The 17,157-nt window shown below is 33.2% G+C and overlaps 1 protein-coding gene across 1 annotated transcript in view; it reads right to left on the reverse strand.

Moving 5' to 3' along the window:
* Positions 1–17,157, reverse strand: part of Dach1 (dachshund family transcription factor 1) — a 359,268-nt gene that overhangs the window by 192,579 nt on the left and 149,532 nt on the right. Inside the window, exon 2 of the mRNA XM_041667539.1 lies at positions 15,981–16,096. Within this exon, the coding sequence (XP_041523473.1) occupies positions 15,981–16,096 (116 nt within the window). The remainder of the gene's footprint in view (positions 1–15,980; positions 16,097–17,157) is intronic.

The following is a 17,157-nucleotide window of genomic DNA, read 5'->3' on the forward strand; positions in this document are numbered from 1 at the left end:
CTATTTTGAGACCTAGTTTCCGAGTGTGTGACATAAGATTTCATAGGGCACCATATTGAGCTGGTAAAGAATAATGGAATGTAATGCATAGTTGTTCAAATAATAGTTAAGAAATTTAAAAATGAATGTATAAGTCATATTCTTATATGTTACATTGTTTTTATCAAGTATTGTTATTAACACCTTTTGGTTCTTTAACTCATGAATATTTTAAAAACAAATCGTGATATTGAAAATATTAAAATCATTCTACCCGAGATGAAAGAAACAGTAATAAATTAGATTTTAGTCCTGGGTACGTTTTCAATGACAAAAAAAGGTCAAGTGCCAGAGTCAATACAGAAGGACGAATTTGAAACAATTCAGAGTGATAAAACAGTAGGAAAATGTGTATTAGACAAAATATAAACAATGAAAACTCAAAAAGAAATATTAAACGTGTTTGTAAGTTTCCTAGTTATTTATTATAAAACTTAATAGTTCTTAAAAGAGTTATTAAAGAACAAACAAGTATACATATATGTGTATATGTTAGTTAGATCTGTTAAATCCCTAAATGTGTCCCAAAATATTATAGCATTTTCCACAAAATAAAAATAATCTATGGCCTCAATACAATTTCTTGTATAATTAGACAAATTAACACATCTTAAGATATAATTAACTGCATAAATTCAGTTTCAAACAACCAGTTTGTCAATATTCTACCAAAATAAACATGAATTTACTAGATTGGTTATTCAAAGTAAACTATGACATGAGCAAGTTCTGCGGGGAACATTTCTCCTTGTAATTAGAAGTGTTTCTTATTTCACAGACACTAGTGAATCTTTTGTTTTTCTGGGTTTTGTTACTGTTGTTGTTGTTTTGTTTGCCCCTTTTTTGCTTTGTGTTTCATTGTTTGGCTGCCATTTGCATTCCACTCTTAGTCCTCTGGCCTCTGTCCTTGAAGGTTTAGATTACAAGCTTACAATATAAAATATCATGGCTCCTAATGAATCCTAAGATCAGAAGTTTTCACAATAATTGCAGTGTGTTTCTTAAATATTAACACCACCCCCCCTCGTGCCACACACCTCAGAGAATGCAGTCCAGACACTTGGTTTGCATGAATTTACCCGAGTGCACAGCTGTGCGATGGGCTGGTATCTGGATCTCTCTCCATCCTCATGCCATTCCTGTAAGTGACGCTCATTTATCCCGCTCTGCCTTCCAGATGAACTGAGAATTAATCAGTACCTCTGCTCCACAAGCTGTAGATGTGGTCATGGTCTCCACCAGAGCACCAGATTTCCCTCTCAAATTCCTCATTTCCTTAAACTAATCTTCATAAAAGGGCCTCCAATTTTCATTATCTGATCTGAAAAAAAAACTGTTTCCTCCCAAATCTTTCAAGACAGAGAACCATAAAAGGGCGTGATTCTGTGGGTGTGCTCTAATCTGGCGAGGCTGTTGTCAAAACAAGGAGATGATAAGAGCTCCTCTGCATCTGCATAGCTGGACCCAAATGTGGACTTAAGCGAATTGCCATATTGGCAAAGTGCTCAGATGTAGAAGTCTTATTTAGGTGGAACACAACATATACACTTAAAGCTCTCCAGGAACTGGTTCATACTTTGATTTTAACTGAGTGTACCCTCAGAGGATATAGTGCTTCTGTGAAGCATACACATTTGCTGCATAGTGGTTTAGGAAATAGGCTTGAAAGAGAGTTTAAATGAGGTGATATATGTAAAACAGTATAATAGATTTAGTAACTTAACTCCAATGAATATCTAATAAATAGAATCAACTATTATTGCTCTAATGATCCAAATACTACATTAATCAGCCAGTGAGGCCCTTAACACTTCTCTCCAAACACATTCTCTTCAATATGTTTTCCAATATTTTTCACAGACATGATTACATATACTTTGTTTATGCTTCTGGCATATAGAAGAATTTCTGGATAAATCATACTGGTACAAGCCATTTTCTACCACAATGGCTATGGTAATTCCCTTAAATTTAGCTGTCTTTAAGAAGACATCTCTGCTCTTGCACAGGTCTCTTGTCATGCCAAACTGTACGTTTAATTATGGGTTTTTGAGTGGCAATGTCATTCATCCTTGTAACTCATGATAAATATTTATAAAAATACTTAATCATGATTTCTAAAGTATATGCTTCACAGATGACTTGAAGGAATTATGAGTATATTTTCTTATTTATAACACATATTTGTTTGAGATTAGCTAATGATAAATTTTTAATTTATTTAGAAATTATGGAAGGGTGAATTTGTGGGCATATATATTTACATGTACATATTTAATGAGGGAAACATTTATCAAAATTATATCTCGAAATTTTGATAATGAAGAGTATAGGCAATAATTCAAGGAGATTGCTCAGTTATTTTATTACTTTGTTACTCTAAGTAGACCAGAGTGTTCATGGAACTTAGTTTTCATTAGTATCCTTAATATTTTAAATGTAGTAGAAAGACACACAGATACAAGTAGGAGAAAACAGAAGATAGTAGAGAGGGTAGATAGTTCTAGCTTAGGAAGTACCGTGTGGTTTCAAATGAATACAAGTAGAAGTCTTTAGTAGACTTTAATTTCTTGTCAAATCTGCACAAAGGATTCAAAGTTTGACTACTAAAACAATAGTTACAGTTTTTTATTGCAAAATTCAGGCTCAGAAATTCAAGATAATTGCCAGTATCTACAAGTATTTGAAGTATTTGATGGTTGAAGTTAAACAAAGACATTCTCAAGAAAGAGATTAGTTCTACAGATTCCAGTTAGACCCTCTGTAATTGTTATACTTTCAGCATCAGGCAAATAAGTAATAGGTGTAAAGGGTTTGAATTGGGACTCAGTGATTATTGCCCTAGACCAAAACTTTTACGTTTCTGGGCTGTATTTACAACAACAATACCAGAATTAGGAGGGGAAGGGGGCATAAGGAGCAGGAAGAGAAAGGAATGAAAGGAAAGAAAGAAAGGAAGGCAGGAGTGAGGGAGGGAGGGAGAGAGGGACAAGGAAAAAAATTATAGAAACTATTTTTCAATACTAAAAGAAAATTATTGATAATTCATTTGGTTATTTGGTATTGATTTATGCAGGTTAAACAGCAATCTCTCAAATACATCTTTCTAGAACATGCTACTAAGGCACATATGGTTCACAATTACCAATGTATTGTTTTAAATTGATAGATTTAGGTGATACACCAATTGTCAGTGTGTTGAGATTTTATCCCTAGTTATAAAGTCATAGCTGCAAATACCATGTACTATTGTAAAATATTCTCCTGTGTAAAGTAGATTGGTGAATTCACGTCAAAAAAAATCATGATCAAACCTGGCATTTTTGTTGACAGACTTTGTAGTGAGGCCAAAGGTGTAATTAGGCCAGAAAATTACTTTCTCACCACTAGAATTGTTCCCTTCAGGTTTCGAGTTATCAGTCCAGAAAATTTCATTAAACACTAAATTCACTTTAAGACAACTGTCAAAATTAAACAGAGGTGAGTCAAGTCAAGGTCCTAATATTCAAATCTCTCATTTGGACTTTGACATACAATATAAAATAAAAGATTATCATTCTTCTATCAAGACTAAACTTTTTAAACTAAATGTTTCAAAAACAACCTGTTTCTTTAGAGAACTGGATATAACTTATACATCATTTTCCATTTAAATGCTTCTCCAAAATATGAATGTTAGCAGAAATGCATGGTTTTCTTCAAAGCAGCATGGGTAATAAAGAGAAGGAAGGAGTAGCTCTCAACTGAAGACTTGCTGTGCCTCAGTATGAATGGATTATGTAACTTTAGCGTGTCTTATTTCATTCTTTATAATCGGTTAAAAAATACCTCATGAAGAGGAGTCACGTAATACAAATGATGTATGAGCTATGTGCAGAGTTTGTACAATGTACTAGTCATTTCATTAATCTTTTTCTTCCAGTTATTTTGACTAATTTATTAATTTGATTAATTAAATTATGTTTATTTAACAATATTATAACTGGGACGGTGTTACTCACTGATGATATATAGTGAACAGTTTGTATAGGAATGTATAAATGCAAATAGCCATTTTAAAGATATTCTTCCTATTTATGAATATTCAATGATTTAGCAAATGTACATGAGGAGTTCTATAACATTTAAGTGAAGAACATATGGGTATTAAAATGCATTTAGATTAAAAAAACAGTTTTCAGGAAATAGTAAGTGTTTTCATTAATAAAAAAAAGTTTTTTTTTCTTTTGTGAAACTACGGTGTGACCGTGGCTCTTTGAAATGACAGGATCCGTAATGTCTGTATGTATAAACAATTGGTTCAAAATTGTCCTTTACAAGTTACATTTCTTATAAATATATTATTGGGCTTTCAAATGGGGAAGCCTTTCCCTCTAAGAGGAACAGATAGGCGAGTGGGGTGGGGAGAAGGTAGAGGGATTGTGAAGAGAAAAGAAAAGGGGAACTGGGATTGATAAGTAAAAAAAATAATTTAATTGTAAATTATGTTACATATGATGTAGTTAATACACCAGGAGAAGACAATGAGTATTAATGAAAAAATTAGAATTATGCAACTAGCAGAGAATTTGTATAAAACTAAATAAGTTTAAATAAAAGTTTATTTAATTATTGAAAGAAAATCCTATTGTTTTTTACATATAAAAATACCTACAATTTTGCTCATATCTAATAAGAATTGTTGTAATTAAAAGTCCCCCACTATTGGTTGCCTCTAATAGAAAAAAAAATGAAGAAAAAAATCAACACAGCACAATGTTTATTCACTTAAGAGCCTATTGTATTTCTGATTCTTATAGATAAAATACATGTGGGCAAATTTCTTATTCCTAAGTTTCATTTTTTTCTAAAATTTAGGAGATTAATTTTTAGAGTCCCAGGAAAAAATATACTTCTTTGAATTTGACCCAATAACAACAATGGTCAAGGCATGTTGAAGTGTTTGGCTGGTATGCCAATAGGAATTTTGAACATTTCTGTTAATAATTTTAAGAATATCAAAGGAAACAGCATACAACATTCTTTAAAATAACAGTTTTTATATTTTGGAGAAAAACATATTTCTAAGATGTCTGATTTCAAGTAAGCATTTGTCCCTCTTCCAGATACTAGTTACCTATGGGTGATTGATGTAGAGCTCAGTATAATTTCAAAAATTCATAGAATATTATTATGTCATGAGATCCATGCTGAGAAAGCAATTGCTATTATAAATCAAGAAGGCAACTCACGTGGACAGGTCATATGGTAGTAGTTCTTCTTGGAACAATATCTTTAAATTTAACTTTTTCAATATGTAACATAAAGTGTAGGTATGATGAGATCAATTTCATGCTTAAATAAATCAAAAACACCATTATATTATGTTAGTAAGAGATTAATATATTGGAATCCAGAGTTACTTAGATATATGTTCATCTTAATAAGCACAATTCCATGCAAATCTTCTTAAAATGATTACTCCTTGATAAAATTCCTAGGTATTTTGTTTAGGAACAAAATAAAGTAGCAGAAATTGCAAAAGATGTTTACGTCTTTAGTAAAAAAATGAAACACTGAAGTAAACAGATCAGTTTTGAAAATCTTACTCTGTTTCACATTTGTCAAATATAAATTTCAATAGGAAAAATAATCTCTTTAAAAACTGACAATAATATGAATATTTCACATGTCGAAATAACAGGCTACATTTATATAGACTTCTAGAATCAACCGTGTGGTACCTTTTTTAATCCTTTCACTAAATACTGTGCTTGCTAAATTCTTATCCTCATATTGTCAGGAACAAGCTTAGGAAATTAGGAAAAGTATATGGAGAAAATCAACTTTTTTCAAAAATTATTGCATTTCTTAAAAAATAGTAACCTCATGGAAATGTGTTTTAATTCAATATAATGTTACGTTATCAGGGCTTTTAAACTGGGGTATATTACTGTAAAATGAATAGAGATCGTAAACATGAATCTTAAACCTCTATATTAATTATACAAAAGTCACAGCTGGCATGAACAGAGTTATATCAGGGGACAATATATTAGTTTAGATAACGGCAAGATGCCAAACAAACTTACAAAAAGATAAAATGCAACTGACTAAAAGATGATACCATAAACATAGGAAGAGTCCATTGCCCCAGACCTAATGTGGCCACAGAAAAGCAGATTCTGTTCATCTGGAAAACAGCAAATGACCTGTTCTGAAGCTTATCGTGATAAAATCCAAGATTTCCCTGTGTAATGCTAAGCAAAATGTATTAAAATACATCAGCTGGTTTTGTTCTGCAAAGTTCAATTAAGTAGAAGTTATGTCAGATTCTATGATGGATTATTATTAAAAGAAGAGGGTTTGGAGAAGGCAGATTGATGTAGGAGTTTAAGGTTTAAAAACCTGTTTTGACTAGTACAAAAGAAATTTGTACTAATGAAATTTGTACGATGATGCTCAGTCTGCTACTAAAATGTTATGTTGCATTACTGTTCTTGCCTGTGAGGTCTAAGCAAAGCCAATGTTATTCAAGGTCACTTAGCTGCAAAGTGACAAGGAAGAGATAACCAGCCAAGCTTTTTGGTTCCAAGTTAGGAGCTACATACATCACATTCATAAAAGTATGAGAAAATGACTTGAAATTTTGAAAAAAAAAATACTGGCGAAAGAAATAAAATTCTAAAAATATCAATGGTTCAGTCAATGTACATTTAGTCAGTGAGAAGCTGAAAGGTTCCCTGAATCTTCAAACATTGATTCCTCTTGAAAGTCGGCATTTCCAGTTGAAAGTAATTTTTAATGAAGTTCAGATTATTACATTTAAATTTGGTTATGTGTGTGCTTCTTCGTGTCATGTTAATAGTTAACTCTTCTTCCGAGCAGAAACTCACAAGTGTGGGCTACTTCAAGGCCAGAAGTGAAGGCCAGAGTGGTCAGAAGAAAAGCCGTTAAATATAAAAAGAAGTTTATGGTAAATTCAATATTCTCAATTTTACAAATAAGCTAAATATATCATCTATAAAGATATCAGCAAAAAGAAATATGATTACTTTAAAAACATAAAGTGTTCATAGGAAACATAGTTTAAAACTTTACTTCAGTTTTTATATTTGTATATAATATTGATTAGTATAATATAATTTAAAGTTTTGAAAATATATACTGTGTAGCGAGAAAGATAGAATATGAGTTAGGGAATAAAAATCCAAGAAAAACTTAGTCCAGGTTGACTTTAAACTTGGTTTGTATTGATGTTGACTTTACTTCCTCCTCCTACCTCAATCTATTAATTACTGAGTTTATAGGCCCATGTCATGCCTGATTTACTCAGCACTGACCACTGAACTCAGAGTTTTCTGATTGTTTTGCAAGAACACTGCACACTCACCATAACCTAACCTCCTTCTTAATAAAGTAGGGACTTGACATTTCCCTAAGAAAAATGATGGGAGCTGAATTTAATGCCTGATGATCAGGAAAGAAGACCTTTGTTTTTGTTTTAATGCCTTTAGTAGTGTATAAGACAGCTTAAACGATAAATAAGAAACCTTTGATAAATGACTTTCTACCCTCCTGTTTATTATCAAATGTTTCGTTCAAAAGAAACAACTACATTTTTTATAGTAATACACTCTATTGATAGAAAAGTTCTTTGTTTGACCTTTAATTGTGCTGCAGATGGACCCTAGACTTTGAGCACAATAGGTAAGCTCTTTCTTGTGGAAACCAAGAAAACTCTTGGTATCTTGAAAGGCTGAAACTTCAATCTATTGATCAAACATTTGTCCTCTGAATACTACAGTTCTACTCTATCATGCAGGATAAGCTTTCTTAACACTAAACATCACCATTTCCGAATTCATTGAATCTAGATGATCCCTTAATATTCAACAGTTGATCAGTATCTCAGTACATGTCTGAGTTCCATGTCAACATCTAATATTCCAGTTGTCACTAGAAGTGATGGAAAATATTATATTGTTGCTTCCTTTTATGTAAATATCATATTCCTGTTTATAAAGTTGAGATTTAATGGCAAATTTTCAAAGTTCTATTGGGGTGATGATACCTATGATTACAGAGACAACAGAAGCATCTCGATGTTTTAACATAGGATGTTTTCAAATCAACTCAAATTCATTCATTAACAAGGCAACAATCAGTTTGAGTACAAAACACAAATATTTATTAAGTCTCTGATCTCTTTGCTTTTCCACATCCTCTAAATTGTTTTGATAATATTGTTCTTGCAGTTACCTCTCCTACCTCCTTTCAATGACAGGCTAAAACCTAGAAACATCCTTAGAAAGTTGGGAGGCAATAAAACAAAGCTCCTATTTGCTTTGGTTTAGTCCACAGACCCAGCCTAGAGCAAGTTAATCAAGGGAGGGAGCTGAGGTTTTAAAGTTCATCTCAAAGGAGACAGAATATCAAAGAGACACTGAACAAACAAGACTGTCTACACTGTTTTACACAACTTTTGTCCTATCAGATCAAACCATAACTATATCAGACTTGGCTGGTTTTGCTAAATGAACAGGTAGCTGTGTTTATCTCTTCTCTAATTTATATGGGGAGGGGTGAATCAGAAATATAACATCACCAATAGTCAACAAGTTCTAGTGAGCAGTACATGAGAACATGCTACATACTGCATCAGGTATGGGTCAGCATACGAAAAATCCTACACAAAAGATGGCTACTCTACAAACATCTGGGAACCTATATAACAACCAGTCATAATCAAACTTAATTAAAAATTACATTTGCCTCCAAAGCTATAGAGAAACCCTGTCTAGAAAAACAAATATAAAAAATATATATTTGCTTTTTAGTATTTTTATATTTATATATTGTTTGGGTCTGTGTGCCGATGCAGAAGTGTGGGTGTCAGATGATAGCTGTTGGAAGCTGATCCTTTCCATCCATCACGTAAGTTCCAGAGATGATCAGGTCCTCAGAGTTGCCAGTAAAAGCTATAACCCACTGAGCATTCCATTCAGACCCATTTTGTTTTCTTTCCATGCTGAGGACTGAACTCAAGAGCTTTGGAATGCTAGGCAAAGACTCTAGTTTGAACTAAATCTGGAGTCTAATTTTCATGATGCAAATGTATTTTCTTTATCAAAAGGAAGCAAACATGGCTAAGAATTAGCCAGATTAAAGACTAAAGCCTAGGAATGTATAAAGAAAGAAGCATAATCAGATTATCATTTTTAGTGTTGTCAAATGAGATATGAACTTAAGAGAAATTTAGAAGAGAAAATAAATTAGAGAAGAAAGGACTTTAATTACCTTCTAATTTAAGTGGACGAGTAGCCTGTCCAGAACTCTAGTAACATGGATTATATGTGGTAATTTAATTAAACCTAAAAATAACAGATCTCTGAAACTCAGAAAAATATATCATGAATATCTCTGCTAGGAACAGAGTCAGAGTTTACTATGATTTGGCTATAGTACTCAGTTATGAGGATTATATACTTTTAAAAATTCAGAAATGGTGACATATGTAGTCAGTCAAGTGCTAGCTGTACAAACCTGAGGACCCAAGGTAGATCTCCAGAATCCATATTAAAAAATCTCTTTATAATGAACTCATATATCATCAAAACACCAGGCATAGAGAGACAAGCATTTTCCTGGGCTTGTCAGCAAGTCAACATCATATACTTTGAGTAGTTCAAGTCAGTGAGATATCCTGACTTTGAAAAACCAAGTAGAAAATGCCTTGAAAAGCAACTATATGTTGTCCACATGAATACACACACATCTTGATGTATATAGGCATGGGTCTCACACATGAACATGCACACAGAATATAATTAGCAAGCAGATGTATTTATATTATTCATACCAAAACTGTGTTTATATTTAACAAAATTCCAAGTTAGATTTTATTCAAATGTATAATAAGTTAGTTCTAAGTCAAAACACTAGGGGTACAATGAAATTTATAATCCATTAAGATCATTTAGCATGGTGAAAATATAGTTATACTCAAAATAAACAGTAATTATGAAGTCTAATATGTTATTTCTGTAACTAACACACAAATAAAGTTTTTCGGTTTTTCATGCTTGTATGTAGCCATCATAAGCTATGAATAAAAAGAAATATTTTCTTTTATGTACTTGGTATACCTCTGTTTGTACTCTAAACTCTAAATATTTAATATAGAGACTATGTGTGTTTAGTGGAACTTAAAAAGCTATATTAACACACTACAGCTTCAGTTTGTAACTGTGAGGCATAATAATTCCTCTCAGAAATCCTTCACTAAACATTTATTAGCAATATTCACTGAACAAATATTTATTTTGAGTCTCTGCCCTATGCCAGGCAATATTCTCCATTCAGGGATACTTCAGTGAGCAAAAATGGCCAGAATCTTTTTGTATACATTTAGTGTGTCCATCTGAGACACATAATTGACGTCTCATCATTTCCCTGCAGAAAGACTTACTGGGTATGAGGAACTGACAGCAGCCCCTTAAATTATATTCCTAGGACCCTGAAATATCCTACTTTAAATGAAAAAAAATGTGCATGTTGATGTTTACGATGCTAACATAGAGAAATTCTCATAAGTACCTTACAAGACAGGGGCAATAGGGATAGTTCAGGTACATTCAGGGTCACAGGGTACTGTGTGTGTCTGTGTCTGTGTGTGTCTCTGTGTGTCTCTCTGTATTGTGAAGAGAGACAGAGGAGAGAGAGAGAAAGAGAGAGAGACAGAGACAGAGAGAGAGACAGAGACAGAGACAGAGAGACAGAGAGAGACAGAGACAAGGACACAAAGTGGTGTAAAGCAACTCTACCCCAAGTAGTACCAGCCGTTAAGGAACATTTCTCCTCTGAAACCTCAGGAGGGTTCTGGCCCTGCAAGCAACATGATTTGGGCTGAATGATACTGAACCTGAACTCTTGGTCTCCAAACCTTGAGAAAAAAGTTCAGTTCTTTACCACCAAACTTGCAGTAATTAGTTCGAGCAGTCTCAGAAAAGGAATAGAGGTTTCTTCTCCAGTTTTAAAACTTCCATAAGATACAAGGTGGTCCAGTGTTTACAACAGTCCACCATAAATGAAGCAAAGAAGACAAATTGATCATTTTTCCTCCCACGAACCTAAAGGAGTTCCTCTATCATGGGACATTTGATACCCTTGAGGGATCCACTCAGTTTTTCTACACATGAACACAGAAGTCACATTTATGCTATGCTGTGCTAAAGTGAGCATTCCGAGAAGTTCATATCATGGTCACTTTTTAAGCAAGGCACTCAAAGGGAGGAGTCAGACTGAACAAGGTTATTATATTTTTCAGCATAGAGAGAAGATTCAGCTGTTTCAGAAGGCCAAATGAGAATGTTAAATGTCTCTAAAATGCTACAGGTGCCAACATTCAGACAAGAGTAGTTTGGGTGTTTCTGCTCATCTCTAATATCAACTAGAAAAAATAATATCACCTCAAAAATAAGTTTTAGTGTCATCTCTTCATACAAAAAAGACGTTTGCCTTTAAAACTGTTATTGTGGGTTTGTTTGGTTTGTTTTGATTTTAAGATATGAATGTTTCAATTTTATTAACCATTGGGTAATACTGTCCATGGTCTAGAAATTTATAAAAATTTAATAATTTGCAAGGTAGAAATTTTTACCTTCAGGCATAGTGTATTGTACTCTGTGTGTTAGAATCTTTTTTCTTTCTGAATATGTGTTACCTATGAATCTGCGAAGTCATAATTAGAGTAAGGAAATGTCCAAGAAGTAAATTATGAATAAATCATTCAATTTGAGTATATTTGCAAAGAGCAGATATTGAATAGCATTTCTTTTAATATCAAATACAAGTGTTGGGTATTCATACGTTATTACTAAATATGGATATAGAAGTTATATTTCAAAAGGAGTTTGCATTTGACCTAAATAAGAAATCAGGAAGTTGGCTAAATATGCTCTCCAAATTGCACTTCTGGCACAAAGAAAGGAGTATTCTAAATTCCTAAACATCCTTTCCTTAATTGCATAATAGACATGATTCTCTAAAAAGTCTGAATGCTATTAGAGCTCCGTTGCTAGGATGAATTTATTCCAAACTGGTGCATAATTCAAAAATGATTTATGGCAAGCGCTCAACAGGATAAATGCTGTGACCACTGCAGGAGGTGTGTTGCCTTGTGAGATTCTACAAAAAGGCTTCTTCTTTCGTGAGCTGCAACTTCAAGTTACATTTTGTCACAGCCATAACTTCTGGAAATCAGGACCACCTACCCACGTCCTCTCCTAAAGTTACACAAAACTACTCCACCAAAGATAATTATACACAAGTAAAAATAGCACAGATAATGTCATGGAGTTTCTAATTTCAAAAATGGTATCTATATCACTCTTTTTTATTATAAATATTTAAGTTATTAATGTTTTAAACTATATTATCATTTCTTCTGAAAAAAACAGCTTCTTTTATATTCTGACATCAGTCATTAAAATTAAAAGTAATTGGGTTACCAGTAATAAATTTATTAATATTTATAAAACTATCAAACCTAATAGATCTTATTTTCACAGGACCAGGCTAGATGAAATTTCAGTGTTTTAAAAAGTTAAAAGTGAATTCTATGGACACAACAACAGAAGAGTGCTCAAGAATAATATAAGGACTTGAATCTCAGGACGTGAAAATCAGGAGATTTTCTATTGCAATCTTTCTGTTTATTTTGAAGTTGCTACATTTGTACTTCGGAAGGTGTATTCATGTCTAAGACATGCTATCCTTATCTATCAATAAAGAAATTTTAAAACTCCAGTTAATTGGATAGAAAATAATATGCTCCCATATGAGTAGATATGATCCTATATTTGATAAAAACTTAAATTCCTTCTAGGGGAAAATGTGTGTAAACATGTAATTAAATCATCTACAATAAGGTAACTCCATTGGAGAACAACATTCATAGCCTGGTGAGCTTAAATCTTAAGACCATTGTCTAAGAGATGGAAACAGGTGAGATTATAGCAAGCAAATCAAACTATTCACAGCCCTTACAGAAGCTGCTTAACTCTAATAGATTCCCAACCTCCTCCTATTTACCCTCTTCATGAAACACCACCCCACCTTTTCAGTGCAATGTTTAGTAAACTTGACGAAAATCCAGGTTTATGGCTTCATAATACATTGCGAAGAACAAAGAGGCAAAAGGCATGACTCAAGAGAATGCCACCAAAACTGAAATGCATAAAATGATCTGACTTGAAAGATGAATGTCTAATGATGAGCCAAGTTGGAGCTACTTTCCATGTCTCTTTTCATCAATATTTTGTAATGTGTATGATGGGAAGACTTCTCAAGCGCAGCATGATGTTTGATATCTGGGTCGAAGTATACAGACTTATTTTATTCATTTCAGTTACTACAAAGTTATTTTATGATGTCATGTGAGTGTTGCTCCATTGAGATTTTGAAGGCATCATCTATTTTAAATATTGCTTTCATCGATAAGTGTGTATTACTTTTGCCTTTACAATTAAGGCAAAATTAGAACCGGATCATGAATACTTTTAAATGAGTAAAATGTGCAATTGTATTCTTTGATTGGGCAACTTTTTTAAAAGCAATAGAAGCCTATCAAATATAGAAAAATATTCATGTGGTTAATTAGAAAAATCCATATGAAATCATTGATATCACATGTGCTCAGATCTTTTGCTCATCACACTTGAATGTTTCAGCTATTAAATATACCAAAAGTTTAATTTTGCATATAAGGCAACAAAAATTTCAAAGAACAGTGAGGCGATTAATTTTATCAGCCTGACTAGATGGAAAGACACCTACAGCAGGGAAGCATAATTGTGCCTTAGGCTGTGAAGGTATCTCCAAGTCTGACTGTGCAAACTACATTAATGGCAGAAGAAAAACTGCACCCCATCCAACATACTGGGGCCTGAATTTGGGACCAGGATTTAATAGAAGATTTCATCAAAAATGGTTATGCTCTGTCTTGTTTCTCTGTTTCCAAGCCACCACCACGCAACTCTTTCTACCAACCTCCCCTCCATGATGCTCTAAATTCAGCTGCCCTAGAACCAGCAGGCCATATATCTGACTGAAACCGTAAGACAAAATAAATACTTTCTTCTAAGTAGCTTTTCTAGGGCATTTGTCCCAACGACAAGAGAAAAAAAAAAAGTGATTGGCAAAAGAACATTTGATCAACTAGTTAAACCTGAATTGCTCAAGCTTCAATGGATGTTACCAATTCCTTTTTCAAATGTCAAATTTGAGTTTAGAATTTTGGGCAGTGGGATTCAGTAGGATGAGAAGCAAATAACCTAAACAAATGGCAAAGATAATACTTGGCTGACAACTAGGTCATTTTTTGCTATTAATATATGTCTTCTACATATAATTTCAATTATTTGGAGTCTAAATGATTTCTCAGTGTATTAGGAATGTTTGCTGTACAAATAGTTGGATCTAAGTTTAAAGCCCAACACACACACAAAAGTTAGATGTGGTGAATGGGACATAAGGAAGAGTGGCCTTGCCGACTGTCTACTTAGCACAAGGTTCGAAGAAAGACTGTCAAAAGACTATGGCAGAAAGTTATACAATTTGACACCAAATGTCATCATTTGGCCTACACACACACATACACACACACACACACACAAACACACACACACACACACCTGCAACCACAAATGCAACTTTATCATTCACACAAACTTAACATCACATTTACATATACACATTTATTTATACAGACAGTAAAAAAAAAGGAACTTTTTGGAACACTGATAAGAACAGTACTAAATATAGAAATAGGATAAAACCAAGCAGAAATGATACTTGATAAATATTCACAAAATTGAGTTTCAGGTATTGATATAAGAAATTAATGTGAATTAAATTCAAGGAATTTTAACCCAACAACTGAATGTGACCAGATGTCAATGAATACATTAAAACATAGAAAAGGAAAATGTTCAAAAGAAGAAGACAATGCTGATAGAAGTTCAGAAAAAAAAAACTATTTAGCTTCAGTTGGTGGCAAACACTTCTAACTCAGCACTTCTGGAGGATGAGGCAGAAGGATTTTAAATTGGGGCCAGTTGTGCTATGTCTGAAAGGAAAAAAGAACTCTCTTTCGGCCAAGAGATATCTGGTGTTTTAGTTGTGTTGCATAACATCTGTATCTCCTCCTTAAGCAAGAGAGATAAATGTTATATAATTTAATCATTATGTTCATCTGTACAAAGCTCTGGCTCTTTCCTGGTGAGAGCCAAAAGTGGGCACAGACATAGAAACAAACATGAAAGAATTAACAAGCATCTCCAAGTGACATAAATCAAATGAGCTACGTTTTGGTGTGATCTATGATCACTTAGGATGCATCAATATGCACGTGCTCTCTCCAATACGCTTTCACCTACATGTCTTCAAAAGTCTTAAAAACCTTCCTTTAAATGATTCTAATTAAATGTATTTGTTTGAAAAATAAATGCAGTTTTGTTTTTTTTTTTTTGCTTCTGTATCTGTATTCCTGAATTATTTTGGAATAAAAATTGTTCTAAATCTAAGCAAGAGGGTTTGATTAATTTACGTATACCTCTCATCAATTGACCTTGGGAAGTTACTGGTACTTCCTGAGCTTCTAATTTTCAGTTTAAAAAACAAAAAACTCTAGGACCTGTAATTTTTGTTTTATGAGATTTGTGGGGGGTAATTCAAATGACTTTTAGCACTTTAATCAATTAATCTCATGTCATTTTATTTTTGCAAAGGAAATCATAGTAATCATGATGCGATTTTCGAATAACCCCTTATCAGAATATTACCTCAGTGTTTGTAAAACGAAGCCAAAACATGTAAATGCCATCGCAATGATGGCGATGTGTAAAATCTGTAATATTGGTTGATATTTAATGTTTTGGAACATATAATCGCACTCTTACCTGTTGGTGGAATTATTCCAGGAGACATGAGGCCAGGGACAGAATGTGGCATGATATGCGAGTTCTCTGGGGAGGTGACACTTTGAGTCCTCTTAGGAGGCCTTCCAGGTCTGGAACTGAGACAAACAAACAAAAAATTTTACAATTAAGCTGTTGTCTGACACATCATTTCAAAGTTGTTTCAAGTGGTAACACGGACTGTAAATAAATTTGTTTCAAGGACGGTTGCTTTTGCAGTTAGATGTAATAGACTTCCATCACTAATTAGATTACATGCTGAATTCATTTTCCTCATTGAAGATCAGCCACTCCTGATGCATAATTCATAGCCTGTACCTCGTTACCTGCTTCTTCATATTAATATCTATACACAGTTTGAATTGCCTCGTTTGCATATGCTGAAGTTCTGCATTCAGCCTTCAGCGTGAAAATTATGCACTAACTTGTAATAATTATTACAGTCAGCCTGCTATTGATTTATGAGACTTTTAAAAACCAAATATGTGTAGTACTTGTAATGAATGATATTTTAAGGTTCTTCAGGAAATTAAAAGGCAATGGCTGCCTAAGGAAATGTTCTGCTTGTTTGATTTAATACTACAGTTAGCTGGGAGGTGGAAGGAAAGAATGATTCAGACCTATAGCACATTTTTCGATGATATGTTTTATTACTTCGCACTGCTAGCCTGATATCTAGATGATAAATGACAATGCATCTCTAATGTGTGAAAAGGTCTTGCAATTTCTTTATTTTTTTGTCATTTAAAAGATAAGTCAAGTTATCATTTAACCCTTATTCTATTTAACTGAGCAATCCCACAAAGTCGTCCTATTTTTAATATACAAGAGCAAATTGGAGAGGCTTGGGATTGTTTGTAGGGCATATTGAGAAACTGCTTATGTAGCATCTTAAATTTGCCCTTAGAAAAAAATAAAAATGTGCTTGTTGTTAGCACTTCCTGTCCTTCTCACGCACCTTAGAGAAGATTAATTTCTTAAGTTTCCAAAGCATATATATAGTTAAGTATTTGCTATTTTTGTCAGAAAATACCACCAAAAATGGAGTATTTACAGTCCTTTGAGACAAATAAGAATAGTTTGCATTATGTTCTTATTTTGCCTCAGTGTTATGAATGTGCTTTTGATAGACCCTCCATTATTTATTTGACTAACATAT

Source organism: Microtus oregoni, unplaced genomic scaffold (assembly GCF_018167655.1).
Source record: "Microtus oregoni isolate MIOR12 unplaced genomic scaffold, Mior012 000001F_ref0000356, whole genome shotgun sequence".
Taxonomy (NCBI): domain Eukaryota; kingdom Metazoa; phylum Chordata; class Mammalia; order Rodentia; family Cricetidae; genus Microtus; species Microtus oregoni.